Source organism: Sus scrofa, chromosome 3 (genome assembly GCF_000003025.6).
Source record: "Sus scrofa isolate TJ Tabasco breed Duroc chromosome 3, Sscrofa11.1, whole genome shotgun sequence".
Taxonomy (NCBI): domain Eukaryota; kingdom Metazoa; phylum Chordata; class Mammalia; order Artiodactyla; family Suidae; genus Sus; species Sus scrofa.
Window position 1 is genome coordinate 127,326,419 of NC_010445.4, and position 17,433 is coordinate 127,343,851.

At 51.2% G+C, this 17,433-nt stretch overlaps 1 protein-coding gene across 5 annotated transcripts in view; it reads left to right on the plus strand.

Annotated features, from left to right (window-relative positions):
- The window catches only part of MBOAT2 (membrane bound O-acyltransferase domain containing 2), a 121,647-nt gene that overhangs the window by 82,622 nt on the left and 21,592 nt on the right, over window positions 1–17,433 (plus strand). For 4 of the 5 annotated variants that reach the window (XM_021087873.1, XM_021087875.1, XM_021087876.1 and 1 more), the window contains 3 exons: window positions 10,482–10,537; window positions 12,404–12,458; window positions 16,865–17,048. In XM_021087873.1, the coding sequence (XP_020943532.1) occupies window positions 10,482–10,537; window positions 12,404–12,458; window positions 16,865–17,048 (295 nt within the window). The remainder of the gene's footprint in view (window positions 1–10,481; window positions 10,538–12,403; window positions 12,459–16,864; window positions 17,049–17,433) is intronic. The other variant, XM_021087872.1, reaches the window with a different exon arrangement.

Sequence of the window (17,433 nt, forward strand, 5' to 3'; positions counted from 1 at the left end):
CAGAAATAACCTGCTTTTTTTAAATTGACTTATGTAAAATTCCTAAATCTATGGATATTTGTTGTATGGCATTCTGTTATTGGAAGCATTTTCTAATTCTGTTAGAAATGTCTGCAGTCACTTATAACTATTGAAAATCAGCCTCCTTGAGCCAGTGTCCTTGTTAGTCACCCTCCCTCTCTCTCCCCCCCTTCCCCTCCCCTCCCCTCCTTCCTCCCCCCCCCCCCCCCCGCCGCCTTCCTCCTCTCCCCCCCCCACCCCGCCTTCCTTCTCTTCTGTGGAATCTCTCTTGTACAATTGGTTCACCAGCCTCTGGGGAACATCTAATTTCTCGTTCTTGCTTCTTAGCCTGGGGGACTTTCTCTGGACTTGAGGTCCTTAGGCCGATAGCTTCGGTCAGTCTGAATGTCCTGGAGGAGGCACTAGAACATGTGTTTTCACTCTGTGCACCTCACTTTTAAAAGGAATGTTTTACTTATGCTAAGTATTCTACTGAGTGGTCGAAATAACTTTTCTGGCTCTTACTCCTTCAAAGGAGATTTTAGTCCCTCCTTGGTACTGGATGCGTATTTTTCCTGTCTCAAAACCGAGTGTCTTTTATGAGATAAATGCGGCCCAGGTCCTCATGAATGAACTCGCTCATCACCTTTATAAAGCAACACCTGCCAGCACCTGGGTACCGGGCGGGGACCCTGTCGTCTTCATGTCAGCCTGACAGCTTTCTCGATGCAGCAAGATACAGAGGAGCTGCTTTTAGATCCGTCTTGAGTCACCTGGCCAAGATAAATAATGACCAGTAAATCCTTATTTAAGGATAAGTAAATGGATAAAAACAAAACAAAGCAAATCATGGCATCTCTGAAAAAAAAAAAAGTTCAACAATAAAAAAAAAGGACTAGTTATATGAGCTTAGAGAAAAATCACTGTTATGAAACAAGAGAATTTTTAAAAGATGAAATCTCTTTTTCTCCTTAATGAGATCAAAGTGGCTTTTACTTTTATTAAACTAAGATTGTAAAAATAGGCTTGGATGAAAGGAGCTTGCATCCAAAAGAACAAACGAAACCAAGCCAAACAAAATTGATTTAATACACCAAAAAGACTAGTTAGACTGGAGTTCCTTGGTGGCTTAACAGGTTAAGGATCTGTGTTGTCACTGCTGCATTTCAGGTCGCTGCTGTGGCTTGGGTTCCATCCCTTGCCTGGAAACTTGTGCATGCAGCAGGTGTGGCCAAAAAAAAAAGTAGACAAATTAGCAATACATTGAATAGAATTGAGAAGTACATCTGGAATTCAGACAGGAAGCATAAAGGCTGGCACTGTAGTTTATAAATATCAGGAATTCTTGGCGGAAGAGAGCTATTGAGTAGACTCAGTAAATACATTGGGCCACCTTGAAAATCTTGGTGAACTTGAAGAGGGAAGCCAGGTCACATGTTGTCATCCCAGGATAATGACAGGAGAAACTAGCTGCTTATATTTTTGAACCCCCAGTTTGAATAAGCCGTTTCACATAGCGGAATTGAATTTAGTGGTATGGATTGGTACAAGTACGGACACGTGAAGCCCAGAGTGTGCTGGAGCCTCGTAATGCTTCTTCCTTCCTTTCCGTCTCGGTCGTTTTCTTTTTCATTGCCCTTATCTGCTTTGCTCAACTCTTGTCACTCTCTAGTTACGATGGGCTGACTACGCTTCACACGACAGAATTTCAGTGACGTTACCTAATGAAGGTCTCTCGCTTACGGTACAGCCACTGAGGAGGAGACCTCTGCTCAGCACAGTCAGTCTTTCAGGGACCCAGGCTCCTTTCTTGCGGCCCCACGTCCTTCGGGGTCCCGGAGTCCTCTTGATGAAGTTGGTGGAGGGGCGTGTGTGGGGTGAGCTGAGCAAAGAGAGTGCGTCTGCTTGCCACTTTTTCTCCCATTCCACTGGAAAAAGTAGTCACCTGACCCTGCAATTTAGTGGATAATTTACCTTGCGAACAGAGGGCGTGTGATGTGGCTTAAGTGTTTTACCGCAATTAAAATTCTCATTTACATATTTGAATATAATTTAAAATGTTGAAGTATTTCGAAGAACAACAACATAGCATTTTAAAGATGGACAACCTGATACAAAACCCCCAGTTTAACATGTAATTGTTATCCCTTGGGGGGAAACATGTGACCGTTAATCCGTGAACTGACACAGATTAGACAGAGGCAGGTCAAGTTGAGGGGACCACCCTGGCCAAACTAAGTTAAAGGGCACCCGTCTTGTTGTTGTTGTCGTCGTTTAAATGGGCGCAGAAGAGAAGCCTTGAGCGTGTTACGTGAGCAGAAAGGATCCTGACTTGGTCCTGATGAAGGTAAGTACGACAGCCACCCGGACGCTGGCTCTCAAGGAGGGAGAACTGCACGAAGAGACCCATTCTTTGTGCTAAGCTGTCCCGTTGCCCCAAAGTTAGAAGGGCAGGAAGTGAAGCCAGGCTTGCTGAGGAATCACCTGCGAGCTCTTTTGTCCTGGGCGGTGTTAGTTGTGTGAGTTGTGGGACACTGATATTGTGTGTGCGTAGATGGATAGATACAGACACCCTTAAAATGTCGATTAGATAAAAGAGACTTTGCCTCTTAATAGAAGCCGCTTCTTGCAGAAAGGTTGAAAAGCTGGGTTATTAGCGTTCATGTTGGACTCAGAAAATAGGTAGAAGGGAAGTATAAAACAATCAAATAGCTTTCCTTTATGTCAATAGCCACTTAGAAAATGTAATTGAAAAAGGATGCTAATTTCAAAAGCAGTAAAACCATGAACAATCTAGAAATACATGTAAGAAGAAATGCAGAAAACTGCTCAGACAACTCTGCAACTTTACAGTAGGATCTGAAAGAAGACGAACTGGAGAAATAGCTTGCTTATTCTGAGTAACAGTCGGTATTATAAAGATGATCCTTCTTCTCTAGTCAATCTGTAGATGTCATGTGGGTCAGGTTGGGGTGTTGAAGGAAACTGAACAGATTGAAACGTTCCTCTAGAAGTGTTTGAGAGAAGCAAATTTAATATAAAAACCTACTACCTTTGGTAAGATAGCGGGACTTAAATATTATAAGACTGGCTGAGAAATAGACAAATCCAAGAAGCTCATAGAGAGAAACGAGCCTGTGAGTCTGGGAAATAGATGTACAGAATGCAGGTGGGGGATCGGTGGAAAGCCCTCTCAGTTATTTGGTAAATGGTATTGAGACGGCAAAGGAGAGGCAGATGCTTGCCTGCCTGTAGATGGGAGCAGAAACAGAGTTTCCTGCGGGGAGGAAGGAAGATAATGAGTTCTGATTGGAATATGCTGATTTCTTCAGAGCTGAAGGGCTGCTTCATGCATCCTCCCCAAAAGATCTCTGTGACATATTGTCATTCAAATCAAGAGTATGTTTTAGAGCCAACCAGATAGTATCGGGGTTCAGTGAGAATTTTATCCCCGGAAGCCTCCGGGTGTTCATTCAGCCGAGGTTTTCTGAGCACGTGCAGTACTGTGTGTTCCTCCTGACGCTAAGGACAGTTGCAGGTGACGTTAGTATAAGACTGGAGAGACAGCCCAGTCCGGAAGCTTCCTCCCATCTCTGTGCTCCCTGAGCCAAGCCCTGGAAGGACCCTGCTGCTTTTACCAGCCTCCTCTCTGCTCTGCCCCTAAACTAGTTGTAAATAGGGTTGGCGTAAATTATTCAGCTGATAAGCCCTCGTGTTCCCTTTATCCTGTTTCATCCTGGGGGGGTGTCCAGACACCTTGACCTACATTCGTTCAGAGGCACCACTGGCCCAGCCGCCACCCCTTGAAGTTCGAGTAACCCGGGGGAAGCAGGCGTGGCTCTGTGATGGCTTTGCTTTGTCTGTTCCTCACCCCGCTTGAGCCCTTTCCCCTGATTCATGTTCGTTCACCAAGCGCTGTGGTCGAGTGATATTTATCAGGAATCTGCATGTCCTCTTAGACTCTGGAAAGCGGCTCACTGGCTCTGGGGGCCGAGTGCCGGGCGCCCCTCCCCGCGCAGCCCGGCTCCTCCGAGGATGCGGTGGCACCTGCCTTCGGGCTCCTGCTCTTGCCCACCTGACTCTGCACCGGGCACACCCTTCCCACCCGACCCGAAGGTCTCCAGTCCAGCCGCTGTTAAAGGCACAGATGAAATGACTCCGGGTCGAGGTGTTTCCTCCTTGGTCTTCCTTTTCTTTTGTCTTTTTGTCTTTTTAGGGCCACACCTGCAGCATATGGAGGGTCCCAGGCTAGGGGTCCAGTCAGAGCTGTAGCCCCCGGCCTACACCACAGCCACAGCAACGCCAGATCTGAGCTGCCTCTGCGACCTACACCGAAGCTCACAGCAATGCCGGATCCTTAATCCACTGAGCGAGGCCAGGGATCAAACCCACAACCGCATGGTTCCCAGTCGGATTCGTTAACCACTGAGCCACGACGGGAACTCCGGTTTTCCTCTGTGAAGTCATGTCTCCTTTCTTTACACATTTCTTCAGCGGTCTCTTTGGCAATGAAGGCTCTTTTCTGTGGCGATTTACAGACCCATTTAGGTCCCGTGCTGGTGAGGAAGCGCCTCGGAGTCCGCCCTTTACGGTTCGTTAGTGTGACGGCCCCTTGTCTTTTGCCGAGTTGCCCTCCTGTGTTTATTATCGAAGGCTTGGGAAGGTCCCCGGTGGTGCAGGGGGTTAGGAATCCTGAGCTGTCGCTGCAGTGGCTCGGGTCGTGGCTGTGGCACCGGTTCGTTCCCTGGCCCGGGAACTTCTACTGCCCCGGGTGCGGCCAAAGTTAGTAAATCAATGCAGGAAGGTTTTGTCCGACTTGTGTCTGAGATGGTTCCTGGTGTTTGACCCATCACTGTTTTCCTGAATCCACGCGGAGGCTGTGTTGGTGGGTGATAATGCGGTGGGAGAGTTGAGTAGTTGGTACGCCGTGGGGTCGGGACGGGGCCTGGCTGCTGCCTCGGGCCGCTGTCTGGTCCCCGCATCCCCCCCCCTCCCCGGGCTGTCGTGGGCGCCTCACGCGGACCTTGTCGACGCCCCTTCCCGGGGGGCTCCCGCAGTCCTCAGCCTGCTCCATCCTGTGTTCAGTTCCTCTGGTCGAAAACCTCGGTGGCCTCAGCTCTCCCAGCCTGCATCCGATCCCGTGTCAGACCCTCAAATCCTGTGTCTTCTCCACCAGCCGGTGGTTGTCACACGACTCCGAGCCCCCAGCCCCACCCACCTCTGGGCGCTGCCGCACGGTCTCTTCCACCCAGAGCCAGAATTTCTCCATGGAAAACCAAACCAGTTCTCTCTCTGCCTGTCACCCTCCCGTGGTGCCCAGGCTCCCTCAGGTCACAGCCCGTGTCCTCACAGCACCTGCTGGATCTGACCCGCTGCCGGTCTGCCCTCCAGCTCTTTTCCTGTCCCTATGGCTGCAGTCGCATCGGCATCGTGGCCAGCCTGCCCCCAGGCCAGGCACCCTCCACCAGCAGGCAGGTGGACCTGCTTTCCTTTCTTCCTGGAAGATCCTTCCCTCAGGCCCCCAGGGCTGGTTCCCTGATGCAGGTTCTCGGTTCAGTGTCACCCGCTGGGCGAGGCCAGGCCTCGCCTGCACCCTGGCGCTCCCTCTCCCCACCCCACTTGGTTCCTGCTCAGCACGGATCGCCATCTGCTCTACGACATACTTACCTGTTCGTTCATTTCCTACCCACCCCTTCCCTATGCAGAGCAGAGCAGCTGCTGTCCTGCTCAGGGCTGCGTTTCCAGCCTGGTGCATTGCAGGTTTCGGATGAGAGGGCAAAGTGAATGAATGGAGGAGGGCGAGGCAGCCTTTCTGTTCTCTCTCACTGTGCGTTCCTTTGGCCCTAGGTCTGTGGGTTTATTGGTTTTAGCGGGTTTGCTGTTTGTAGAGGAGCGCGCACCTGTGTGCTTAGAGACGCCTCGGGGAGGGAAGTCGCAGCTGCTCTGCTGTCGGGGCACCTGTACCCTGACGGCACACTCACCTTTTACCTGTTGGCTGCTTTACCTCTTGGTTGCTTTGTGGCATTCACATACGGGTGTGTCTGGAGTTGAGCTATCTCCCGGAGATAATGGAACAGTCCAGAGAGTTGGTGGTTCTTTTTTAGCAATCGGTCTCTCAGAATGTTTAACTAGAGCTTTCCTGTATGGTGGAACTAAATTCTATTATTCTCATTCTTTGTAGAGAAAAAAAAATGCATGCAAACGTTTTAAAACACAACAAAAAAAGTTCATTTGTATCTTTTTTAAAAAGTCTAAGAACGCTAGAGTTTTTTTAGTTCTTCACATCTGGTCAGTATTTTTAAAAAGATTACCTGAAACTATTTCCTCTGTAAGATTCCATATTTTTCTGCATTCCTAGCACTGAGAGAAGATACCCGTAGTTCTACCTAAATCTAGTGATGTCGTCACACAGTGGGTGCGGGCGGCTGCACCCAGGCCCTGACCTCGTCCGCATCTCGCAGCCTCCGCCCAGCAAACAGGAGAGTCTTTCTGACTCATGCCATGTTATCTCAGACTTTCTAGGACGGGGGCAGCGATTAGATAGTCGAAGCTCCACCAGGTGCAAAGCAAACAGGTAGCTGAAGTGTCACTAAAGGTGTAAGGGGTGTTGAGGGAGTCACTCGAATTGTCGCCATCCAGATATTTATGACTAAGACGCGCTCGTCAGAAGACCCACTGCAGCCCATCTGGGGATCGCTTTTGCTTGGAAGCGTTTTTTTGCCTCTGCGCCCCGGGTTCGGTGCAGCGGGTGAGGCTGCCTCCCGGCCACGTGGGCGCCTGTGTTGGACTCACCTGTCCCGTTTCCCCTCCGTCGCTGTGCTCAGCCCTCCGTGGTCCCCGTCCCTGCCCGCCCCCGCCCTGCCGTACTTTTCTGCTTGCATCCGTAAAGCGCTCCTGCAAAGTCACTCTAACAGCTCTGTCTTCTGTCATTTTACTCTCTCATTCGCCACCCCCGACGCCACCCCGTGACAGGTTGGACCCGGGGCGGTGGACTAGCCACGCCTTTAACACCCAAGGAAACGTTCGGGGTTGTGATCACCGCAGACGGAAAGTGACATGAGGCTCTTTGCCAACCAGTCAGAACTCTGAACCCAAGTACGTGCCAAGAACACCCCTGACGGTGCCTGACGGCGCCTGGCGGCGCCGGGTAGACAAGGCTGTTAGGTAGTCCGTGGATTTGGGGGTGGCAGAGAAATACAGGAATCATCACAGAACCGTCTGGTGACGGTTTTCCAGCACAGATGAGACTGGATGGGTGGGAGGCATGTCATCAGCCTACAAAAGAGGTAGCGGATCCTGACTGCACCCTCAGAAGACTCGGCTCATTCGGTATTTTTAGAAATACTTACTCAGCGCGTATCCTGATCCGGGCGCTGTGCTGGGTGCTGGCGAGTCCGTGGTGGAAAAGACGGCTAGCGCCTTATCTCATGGGCCTTCTAGAAAGGAAAGACAGATTTTCAACACTGCTGTAACTGGATAAATGAAATACCACGAATGTGAACAGTTCTTTGAAGGAGCTGAGATGAAGTGGAGGGCGTGTGTCACATTTGGGCAGAGCTGGCTTCCTGGGGTCCAGCTGCACCCTCCCCGGCACAAGGCGACTGTTAAGCTGAGACCTGAAGCAGGGGACGGGCCATCCTGGCACAGCAGCTCTGGGAAGAGAATGTCAGTGGAGGGAGCGACTCTTGGGGAGGGTCTGGAGCATTTGTTTCTGCCCCCGCCTTCTTTCCATCTCTGTTAGCGAGCTTCATTCTTGGACCCAGTAGTACAGCCTCACACCCCCGGCCCCCCAGGAGACCACACCTGAGAGGTAGAAATTGCAGGAGCCACCAGGTAGCTGTGGGCACAGGAAGGGCATGCTCCCAGAAAGCATACACCTGCCTTTTTGAACATCTTTTGTGTGTTGGCCTAACAGTTTAGTTTGTCACTGAGTTGGTAAAATAAACCTAGTAATTATTTTATCAGTTGTTTTTTATCATGTTTCAAGGTGATATGAGAGTTAAAATTTAGAGCTGAAATGTATTTATTTTTAAAAATTTTACTGAAATAGTTGATTTACAATGTTGTAGTAATTTCTGCAGAGTGATTCAGTAATACATATATTTGTATTCTTTTTTTTTTTTTTTTAGTCTTTTTAGGGCCACACCCGCGGCATATGGAGGTTCCCAAGCTAGGGGTCGAATTGAAACTGTAGCCGCCGGCCTACACCACAGCCACAGCAACATGGGATCCAAGCCACGAATGCGACCTACACCACAGCTCACGGCAACACCAGATCCTTAACCCACTGAGCGAAGCCAGGGATCAAATCTGTCTTCATGGATGCTAGTCGGGTTCGTTTCCCCTGAAGCACGATGGGAACGCCTGTATTCTTTTTCATACTCTTTCCCATTGTGGTTTATCATAGGGTATTGATTGTAGTTCCCTGTGCTAGATAGTAGGGGCTTGTTTATCCAGCCTATATATGCTATCCTGTGTCTGCTAACCCCAAACTCCCAATCCTTCCTCCACCCCCTTTCCCCTTTGGTAACTGTCAGGTGGTTTTCTCTGTCTGTGAGTCTGTTTCTGAGTCTGTTTCTGTTTTGCAAGTAAGTGCATTTGTATCATGTTTTAGATTCCATATATAAGTGGTATCATATGGTGTTTGTCTTTCCCTGTCTGCCTTACTTCATTTAGTATGATAATCTCTAGGTCCATCCATGTTGCTGCAGATGGCATTATTTCATTCTTTTTTATGGCTGAGTAGTATTCCAGTGTGTGTATATGTGTGCGTGTGTGTGTATACACACCACATCTTTATCCATTCTTCTGTCGACGGACACTTGGGTGGCTTCCATGTCTTGGCTGTTGTGAATAGTGCTGCTGTGAACATAGGGGTGCCCATATCTTTTCCAATTACACTTTTGTCCAGATGTGTGCCCAGGAATGGGATTGCTAGATCATATGGCAGCTCCGTTTGTAGTTTTCTGTGGCACCTCCATACTGTTTTCCATGGTGGCTGCACCAACTTACATTCCGACCCACAGTGTAGGAGGGTTCCCTGCAGGGTATATAATATATAATTCTTTTTTGAGCTAAACTCTGAAGATAATTAGGCAGGGTGAGAAAAATGATTCTTTTCCCTCAGGGAATTAGAAATTATAAGGCATTTTTATAACCCTGAAAGTTGGTGAAAGAGCTTGCAAAGTTGCAATGGCAACCGGGTGTTTAAAGCAGCCTGGGGCTAGGGTGGCTGGGGAATAACTTCCTGAGAGCGAGTGGTGTAAGCGGAAGAACTGACTCGGAAGGGCACCCAGGAGGAATCTCCTCCCTCTCCGCCTCTGCGTTGAAGAGCCCTGTCAGTTTTTTTAATGAGATCCTGCCTGGGATGTGAGGGAATGAGCTCTAAGTTCCCGGGGACCCAGGTCTGTGCATCTTGCTGCCAGCAGTTGGACCGTTTAAGACAGACCCTTGGTGGCGTTGCCGACGTGGTGAGAGATCACCTCCCGTCTTTACCTGTGGAAAGATGCTGGCGTTTTATGGAAAGTGGCCGCCTGTGCTCTGAGCCCTGGGGGAGGTGAGAACACAGGGTCTTTGCCGTGGGTCTGAGCCCCGCTGCTCCCCCCCGGCAGGCAGAGTTCAAGGTCTCCTGGAGCCAACACACATCACTGAGATGCCACAAATATCATCGAGGACCTCAGGGTTGATACTGATCCAGACATTTATACCAATGTCTGTAAGGATGTAACGGCTGCACTGTAGCCTGGAGGTTTCTTCCGTGCATTTCCTTTTCCTTCCCGAGCTGTCCGTTCCCTTAGAGCTGCTGAAACACGGGCAACGATTGCCCTTTTCTCCCTGTGACACAGGTTTGACGTCCTCTTTCTGTAGAGGGTGCCCTGCGCCCTGGTCTGTGAGCCCGAGGCGAGGCTCCCGGGCGTTTTAACAGCCCCCCAGCTGCCCCCCTTGGCTGGGCTTCTGGAATAGGGACCTGGGCACAGTCCTGTATCTTTTTCTCATTTCCTTCTTTCTGTCTTGCTCCCCCGTTCTCACCCACACGCCTTTAATTTCCTACTGAGTCCTCCTTTCCCAGGCAACTTACTTTCCTTGAACCTTAGCCCTGGGGTAAAAGGCAGCCCAGCAGCCGAAAGGCCCTAAGGCAGCATCAGGAGCTGGGCCGGGTCTGGTGCCTGCGTGCTGCCCAGTGCTGGCCTCGGGGTCCAGGGGCAGCGTCACTGTCACTGCTCACCTGGGGTCTCCTTCAGAGGAGCCTTTTCCTCCCCTCTCTTCCCTCCTTCCCCCCTCCCTTCCCTCCCCTCCTGCCTTCAGAGGAGGCCCAGATTCCTGGACCCACCCCCGACACAGCAGCCCCCGAGTTCTCTTTGAAATCCCCTGGGGTCTTTTTTTAATGTTAAAAAATGTCAGGATTTTGTAGTCAGGTAAGCAGAATAAATTCTATTTTAAATTTCTTCTTTGAAAATATTTATCTTTTTATTTTGTCACAGCCCAATGATGATAATTACCCAGAAGATCACTAGTTTGGCTTGTGAAATCCACGATGGTAAGAATTTGGAAATTGATTTATCGGCACTGAAAAAAATTTTATTCCGACAATCTTTGGTTTGAGATGCTACTGTTAACTTTCTGCTAGTAGAAGAAGGAAGGGGATGGAGGTAAGACAGGGGAAAATGTTTAACTCTGCTGAAGGTTGTTCAAGCCTCATCATTTTCCTTCGCGGTTTATTTCTTTTTCAAAAAATTTTTTATTTCTTTTTTTTTTTTTTTTTTTCTTTGCAGCCATGTCTGCAGCATTTGGAAATTCCCAGGCCAGGGATCAAACCCACACCGTAGTAGTGACCTGAGCCACTGCAATGACAATGCTAGATCCTTAACCAGCTTTGCCACAAGGGAACTTCCTACACTGTTTATTCTTAATTTTGCTTTCAGTTCAGTGACAAAAGCAAAGGAAAACAGTGTGATTCACATAACCCACATTAGTGGCAAGTTTACTTATTTATTTATTTCCTTTTTAGGGCCGTACCCACGGCCTGTGGAAGTTCCCAGGCTAGGGGTTGAAGGGGAGCTGCAGCTGCCGGCCTACACCACAGCCACAGCAACGCCAGATCTGAGCCGTGCCTGTGACTTACACCACAGCTCAGGGCAATGCCAGATCCTTAACCCACTGAGCGAGGCCAGGGATCGAACCCTCAACCTCATGGATACTAGTCAGATTCCTTTCCTCCATTCGTGGCAACTTAAACTATAAAGGAAGTAGACCTTTGGTATAGGTCAAGTTTTACTCATCCCTGCTTCATTTCTGTGTTGCGTTTTCATTAGAACTTAGTTCCCCCCCGCCCGCCTCCCTTGTACTTACGCACACACACACACGCATTTACACGGCCTTTCAGTGTCAATATTATATGTTCGTATTCCATGCCTCTGATGCATGAACACCTTGCCATGGCAAATGCTAACAGTCCAGACTCTGGCTTCCTCAAAGACGGAAGGAGCACGCTCTGCAGAGAGAGAGTCATTCGTTGGTGGTGCTGGGTCTCCAGCCTCACTGGAGCCATCACCCGCCCTGGGGCATCTGCTCAGGACCCTTGAAATGCGTTGCTGCTTTTCTTTTTAATTTCATTGACGTCGAGTTGATTTGCAGTGTTGTGTCTGCTGTACAGCAAAGCGGGCCCCGTGGTACACACACACCTCCATCCTTTTTCAGATTCTTTCCCCTGGAGGTTATCAGCCTCTCGAGTAGAGTTCCCTGTGCCGGACAGCAGGTCGCTGCTGGCCATCCATTCCATGTACAATTGCCTGCATGTGCCAGCCCCGAACCGCGATGTTGCTTCTTAACTTAGACCTCCCTCTGGTCTTTCCGTTGGGGTTCAGATTTAGTCAGGTGATGTGTAATCACAGGTAAGGTTCTCCTGTTTGAGGACAAGGTAAAGAAGTGGATAGAGCTGGCCTGTGGGGGACCGTGTCATTCACCAGAGTCCCGGAGGAGTGAGGATTCACCCCTCGCTTTCTGCTGCGCGTTGAATCCACACCACTGAGCTCAGTCAGCGGGGTCATCCCATCATGTTTTAACGCCTCCTTCTGAAAAGTCATCACATGTACCATTAAATATGCTGGCATCGGGGAATTTTTAAATGTGATAATGATTTCCTCTAGAAACGGGTCACGTTAGTTCTGTGACGCGTGTTATTTGTCTTACGCCGAGCCAGAGGTGTTGGGTTACATGATGGCCCTTTCCCATGCCTGAGCCTTTGTTGTCCTGAGAAAGCAGGGGGCCAGTGACACCAAACCGATCTACCACAGTTGTGCTTGTAGCATGAATTTCAGGTGACGAAAGTGATGCAAGTGTGGATGGGAAAAGCATCTTGCTGAGAGATGTGAGCGTTGATCACCTGCCTGTTTCTGTTTCTCAGGGATGTTTCGGAAGAACGAAGAGCTGACGCCCTCACAGAGAAGCTTGGCAGTGAGGTGCGTGCCGTTAAGTTGTCTCCTGCCGTCGTTGGCACTGTCCCTGCCGGGGACACCCGGTTACTTACGGCCAAGCCTCGCTCGTCCTCCTCCGAGAGGCTGGGTCCATGAAAACCAAACCTTCTTCCCTCTCCACACCTCCGGCCACCAAATCTGGCTGGGCCGGGGCCAGGCACCCCTTCCTAAGGCTTCACATCACACAGCGTCGCCTCCTGTGTACCACGAAGCTGCCTGTGAACGTTTCTGTCTCTGCCATGAGGCTCTGCGTCCCTGAAGACACAGGAAGGGCACACGGTCTCTGCTCATTCCAGGGAGTAATCGCAGTTGCCGTCTGTAGACCAATAACGTCATGGCAGGTGCTGGGTTTAAACGGCAGGTTGGCCTAGCACACAGGTGCCACGTGCCACGTTTTGAAATAATGAAGAGCCAGCAGGAGCTTCTCGGTATTTGAGGAATTCTCTCCCTCCAGTTCATTTATGGCAGGTCCTCCGTTGATGCGTCTAAGGAATAGCTTCATTTCTTGTCAGGGCCTGTCTTCACCTCATATAATTAGAGTTGAGATGCTCGTGTTATTTCAAGAAAACCTTCCTGTGAAATACCTTGTTTCCTGTTCATCTAGAGCTAATACCTGCCGGGTTGCCGGAAGAATGGGATTGTTTGTGTGGCAGGCAGGCCTACCCTAGGTGCTCCCCTTTTATCCCAGGCAGAATGTCTTGAAAATCTTCTCATTTTCCCCATCTTTAAAATTACTCTGTTTTGATATTCGATATAGTCAGTCTTTTTTTATTTTACAGCTGCACCTGCAGCATCTGGAAATTCTTGGCCCAGAGATTGCATCAACACTGGATCCTTTAACCCACTGGGCCAGGCTGGGGATCAAACCCATGCCTCCACAGTGACCTGAGCCACTGCAGCCAGGTCCTTAACCCACTGTGACGTAGCAGGAACTCCTAGTCAGTCTTTGTATATTGATAAATATACACTTGAATATACTTAGTTGATGAGGGTTAACTTGATCTGGGCCCCCGGACCTTTGCGAGTCCTTGGTCCGTCCCAGAAACAACTTGTTAATCAGCGCTCAGCCCCTGCTCCCCACCCCCCCGCCCCGGCAAAACCCCAAACTGAGTTCAAGTCCACGCTGCGCCTCCGGAACATCGGAAGAGGGCCGAGCGAGGACGGTGGGAGAAATCCCGCGCCTCCCTCTGTTCTGCCACCTCCGGACCTCGCCACCCGCCCGCACCCTTCCTCCACGGTGCCCAGGGATACCCACCCCGGGCCAGGCTGAGGCTGGCTTCCCTCCCGCTTGCAGCCCAGTGGCTTCTTTCTCATGCGAGAACCGTGCGGCTTCAGTTGCCCCGGCCGGTCCCCCGTCACCGTCTCCCTCTCTGCTGGGTCTTTCCCACCAACTGGGGGAGAAGCCCTTGATGAGCTCAGGAAGACCCCCTGCAGGACGCCTGCTCCCTCCCCTTCCCTCCTCCCTCCTGACCTCTCGCATTGCTGCCCCCACGGGCCTGCTGCCAGGTCGCCCTTCATCTGGGCAGATTGCATCGCCAGCCTCAGGTTGCAGGCGGCTTGACCTCAGCGCCCAGCCCTCTGGTCCCCATGGCTCTGGGGGTCCTGGGCCCAGGGTGCTTCTGAGGTCCTGCTACCGCCCCTCTGCCTCTCCCCTTTGCTGAATCCCCGCCTCACCGCTGACATGTGCTGTGCCCCAGAGCACATCCTGGAACTTTCCCATCTTCTCCAGGTGGTCACGTGCCTCCGTTGGCTTTCAGTGCCATCTCCATACTCGAAGTCACCTAAGTTGTTGACCCCAGTCCACCCTCTCTCCTGAGCTCCAGCCTCGTCCGTCCGTCCACCTGCCCTTTGAGCATCTCGGTGTGGCTGGAGCATCTCCAGTGGAACCTGCTCAGGGTAGAGCTGAGCTGTCTCCCTCCTCCCGCTCCCACCCCACCCATTGCCCGTGCTTACCACCCCTCAGGTGCAGAAACTTAGGCAAATTCCCCTCTTCTTCCTGCAAACCTGCTTCCCCAGCAAGTCAAGTGAACCCTTCTTTTGAAACCTGTCTCCCATCCGATGGTGACGTGGGACCGTCTCTACCCTGACTGGGCCCTCGCACCGTCCTGCTGATGCGGCCCCCTCCTGGTCCCGTTTGCCACGTGGTCCACGGTCAGAGCTTTTCCAGCCGGGCTCTGTGTTCTCTCCTGGCCTCCAGGTCTACTGTCCACCTGGCAGCCAAAGGCTCTTTTGCTGTGTGCTGAGACTGAGAAGCCCTGACCTGAGGTGACGCCCGGTTAATATCAAATAAATATTTTTGGAGTGAAAGATGGAATCTTTCATGTCCTGACATAACTAGAGTATAAGGGATTATGCTCAGTTCTCCTTTGCCTGGCACATGGTCTCATTATCTGCTTCTTTCCTAAAATGACTTGTCATTTGGTATATCAGTTGAGCCAGGAATGACTCCAGTGAATTTCCCAGTTCAGAATGATCTCCTGTCCTTGCACCTTGTGATGCATAGTTTGACCGGGTGAGGTTCAGCTGCGCCGTGAGAACCTGGCTTTGCCTTGGCCTCAGAGTAAGTGGTGCTGAAAGTGGGGCTCTTGGCGGCTCCGTGGTCCCTGGATGCTTGTCCCGGGGTTGGCGGCGGGGAGAAGGCCGCCTGTTTCAGCGCTGCCTGGAAAGAACCACAAGAGAAGATCTACCAGAAATGTCTTGCTCTCAGTGTGTTGAGCCCTCAAGGAAAAAAAAAAAATGCGAGGTTCAAAACACTTTTAATTGTAAAAAAAAAAATAATTCAGGAAAAAATATAAAGGGAGTTTTGGCTAAGTGGTGACTTAGCTAAGTGTCAGGTGGTCCAGAAGCACTGGTTCCTATTCGTGTGTGTGTGGTTTTTCTTCCTTTTATAAAACTAGGTGTCGGGGGTTCTGTCGACTACTCTGGGCCGTGGAGAGTGTTGGTGCTATTCTAGGCACCCCCTTACTGTATTAGGGAGGAAGACGGGAGCTGTACCATGTTCAGGACCTGGCTTACTGTCCCCAAGTGTCATCATTCTTTTATTTATGGTGGTGTATTGTTGTCAGTGGATGGCAGGCTTGACACATGGAGCTCCTTTTAAAAAATGAAAAACAGGCGTTCCCTTGGGGCTCAGCAGGTTCAGGATATGGCATTGTCACTACTGTGGCTCAGGTCACTGCTGTGGCAGCGTAGGTTCGATCCCTGGCCCAGGAACTTCCACCTGCTGCAAGTGCAGCCGAATGAATAATAATTAAAAAAAAAACAAAACAAAAAAACACCACACACTGCAGATGCATTTACTTGAGAACATAGATGGTGTGCCTAGTGGCCCATGCTCCTGACCGTTTTTCACCCGTTTCCCTGCGTGGAGAACTGGAGTGCTGGATGAAACTTTAGGCGCCACCCGCCATTGGGACTGACCTGAGAGCCGCTGAATTAAATGTCGCGAGCCATCCGGATCCCTTCCTCTCCCGCAGTCCATCCGCTCCATCAGCAGAGCCCACGGCTGTGCTGCCAGAATGGATGTGGGCCCTGCTCCCTGGCCGCCGTCCCCTCCCCTGGAGATCCAGTCGCCTCCTGGCTGGTCTCCCCACCTCCACCCTCTCTGTCACACAGGGGCTTAGCGGGCTTCTTGTGAGACTCAGGTATTTTAAACTCTGCCGGAGTCGTTCCTCCCATTCAGAATAAACTCCGAAGTCCCCGCCGGGGCTGGTAAGGCTTGTGAGGTGTTGGCTCAGCTCCGCTCTCTGAGGCCCTCCTGCGCCTTCCCCGGGGTCCCCCCGCTCCAGCCACTCGCCCCCCCCCCGGCTCTTGGAAGGTCCCCATCTCGGGGATTTCACTCTCACTGTTCCCTCTGCCTGGACCCCTCGTCCTGGACTTTGCCACGACTCGCTCCCTCAGGCCTCAAGCATCTCCTGGTGGGAGAGGCTTCCCTGGCTTATCAGTATAACAAGACCCCCTGGGCCCTGCGGCTCGTGGCACCTCTGAGAGTATCTCGTGTATTTCCTCGTTTTCTGCAGCGGCTTTCAGCCTGGGAGCCCAGCATCCTTCTGTTTTGTTTACTGTGGTGTCCCCAGACTCTGGAGCGTGAGCGCGTGTGTGGCTGTCGGCACACATGCGGGTGTGTTCGGTGAGTGAGCGAGCTCCTGCCAAGAAGAGATGCCACTTGCCACCCAGTCTTGCCCACTTGGCTTCGTTTGGCCCTGAGGAGCTAGGCAGGAGCCCTTCGGAGGTGCTCGTGAAGATGCGCAGGGAAACGCTTGCGTCCGGAAGTCCTGCTGGGCAGGCCTTCATCCCCAACCCTTAAGTGCTCCTTGTGTGGCTGCCCGGTCCTGGCAGGTTTTCTGGACGCGTGGGCTCCGGCTCTCAGGTTGCGTGTCTCTTCGTTGCAGGCGCATGCCCAGCCTCCTGGAGTACTTGAGTTACACCTGCAACTTCATGGGCATCCTGGCCGGCCCGCTCTGCTCTTACAAAGACTACATCACGTTCATCGAAGGCCGATCGTACCACGCCGCGCAGTCGGGCGAGAGTGGAAAGGAGGGGATCCAGGGCGAAAGGACGGAGCCGTCTCCAAACGTAAGATCGGGGATTCATCTGGAGCCTCTAGAGCAGGAACTGATTAGCCTCATCTCCTTAACAACTCTGACTTTTTCACGTTCCAAGTCTCCCCATCTTTTTCTTTAAAAGTATTTTTTGCAGTAAATGACTTTTCACACAGTATGTAGTCGCGATGCCTCGAAGTACAATCGTGATAAAAGAATGAAGATAGGAGTCCTGTCATGGCGCAGTGGTTAACGAATCCAACTGGGAACCCTGAGGTTGCAGGTTCGATCCCTGGCCTTGGTCAGTGGGTTAAGGAGCCGGTGTGGCCGTGAGCTGTGGTGTAGGTCGCAGACACGGCTCGGATCCCTCGTGGCTGTGGCTCTGGTGTAGCCCAGCAGCTACAGCTCCGATTAGACGC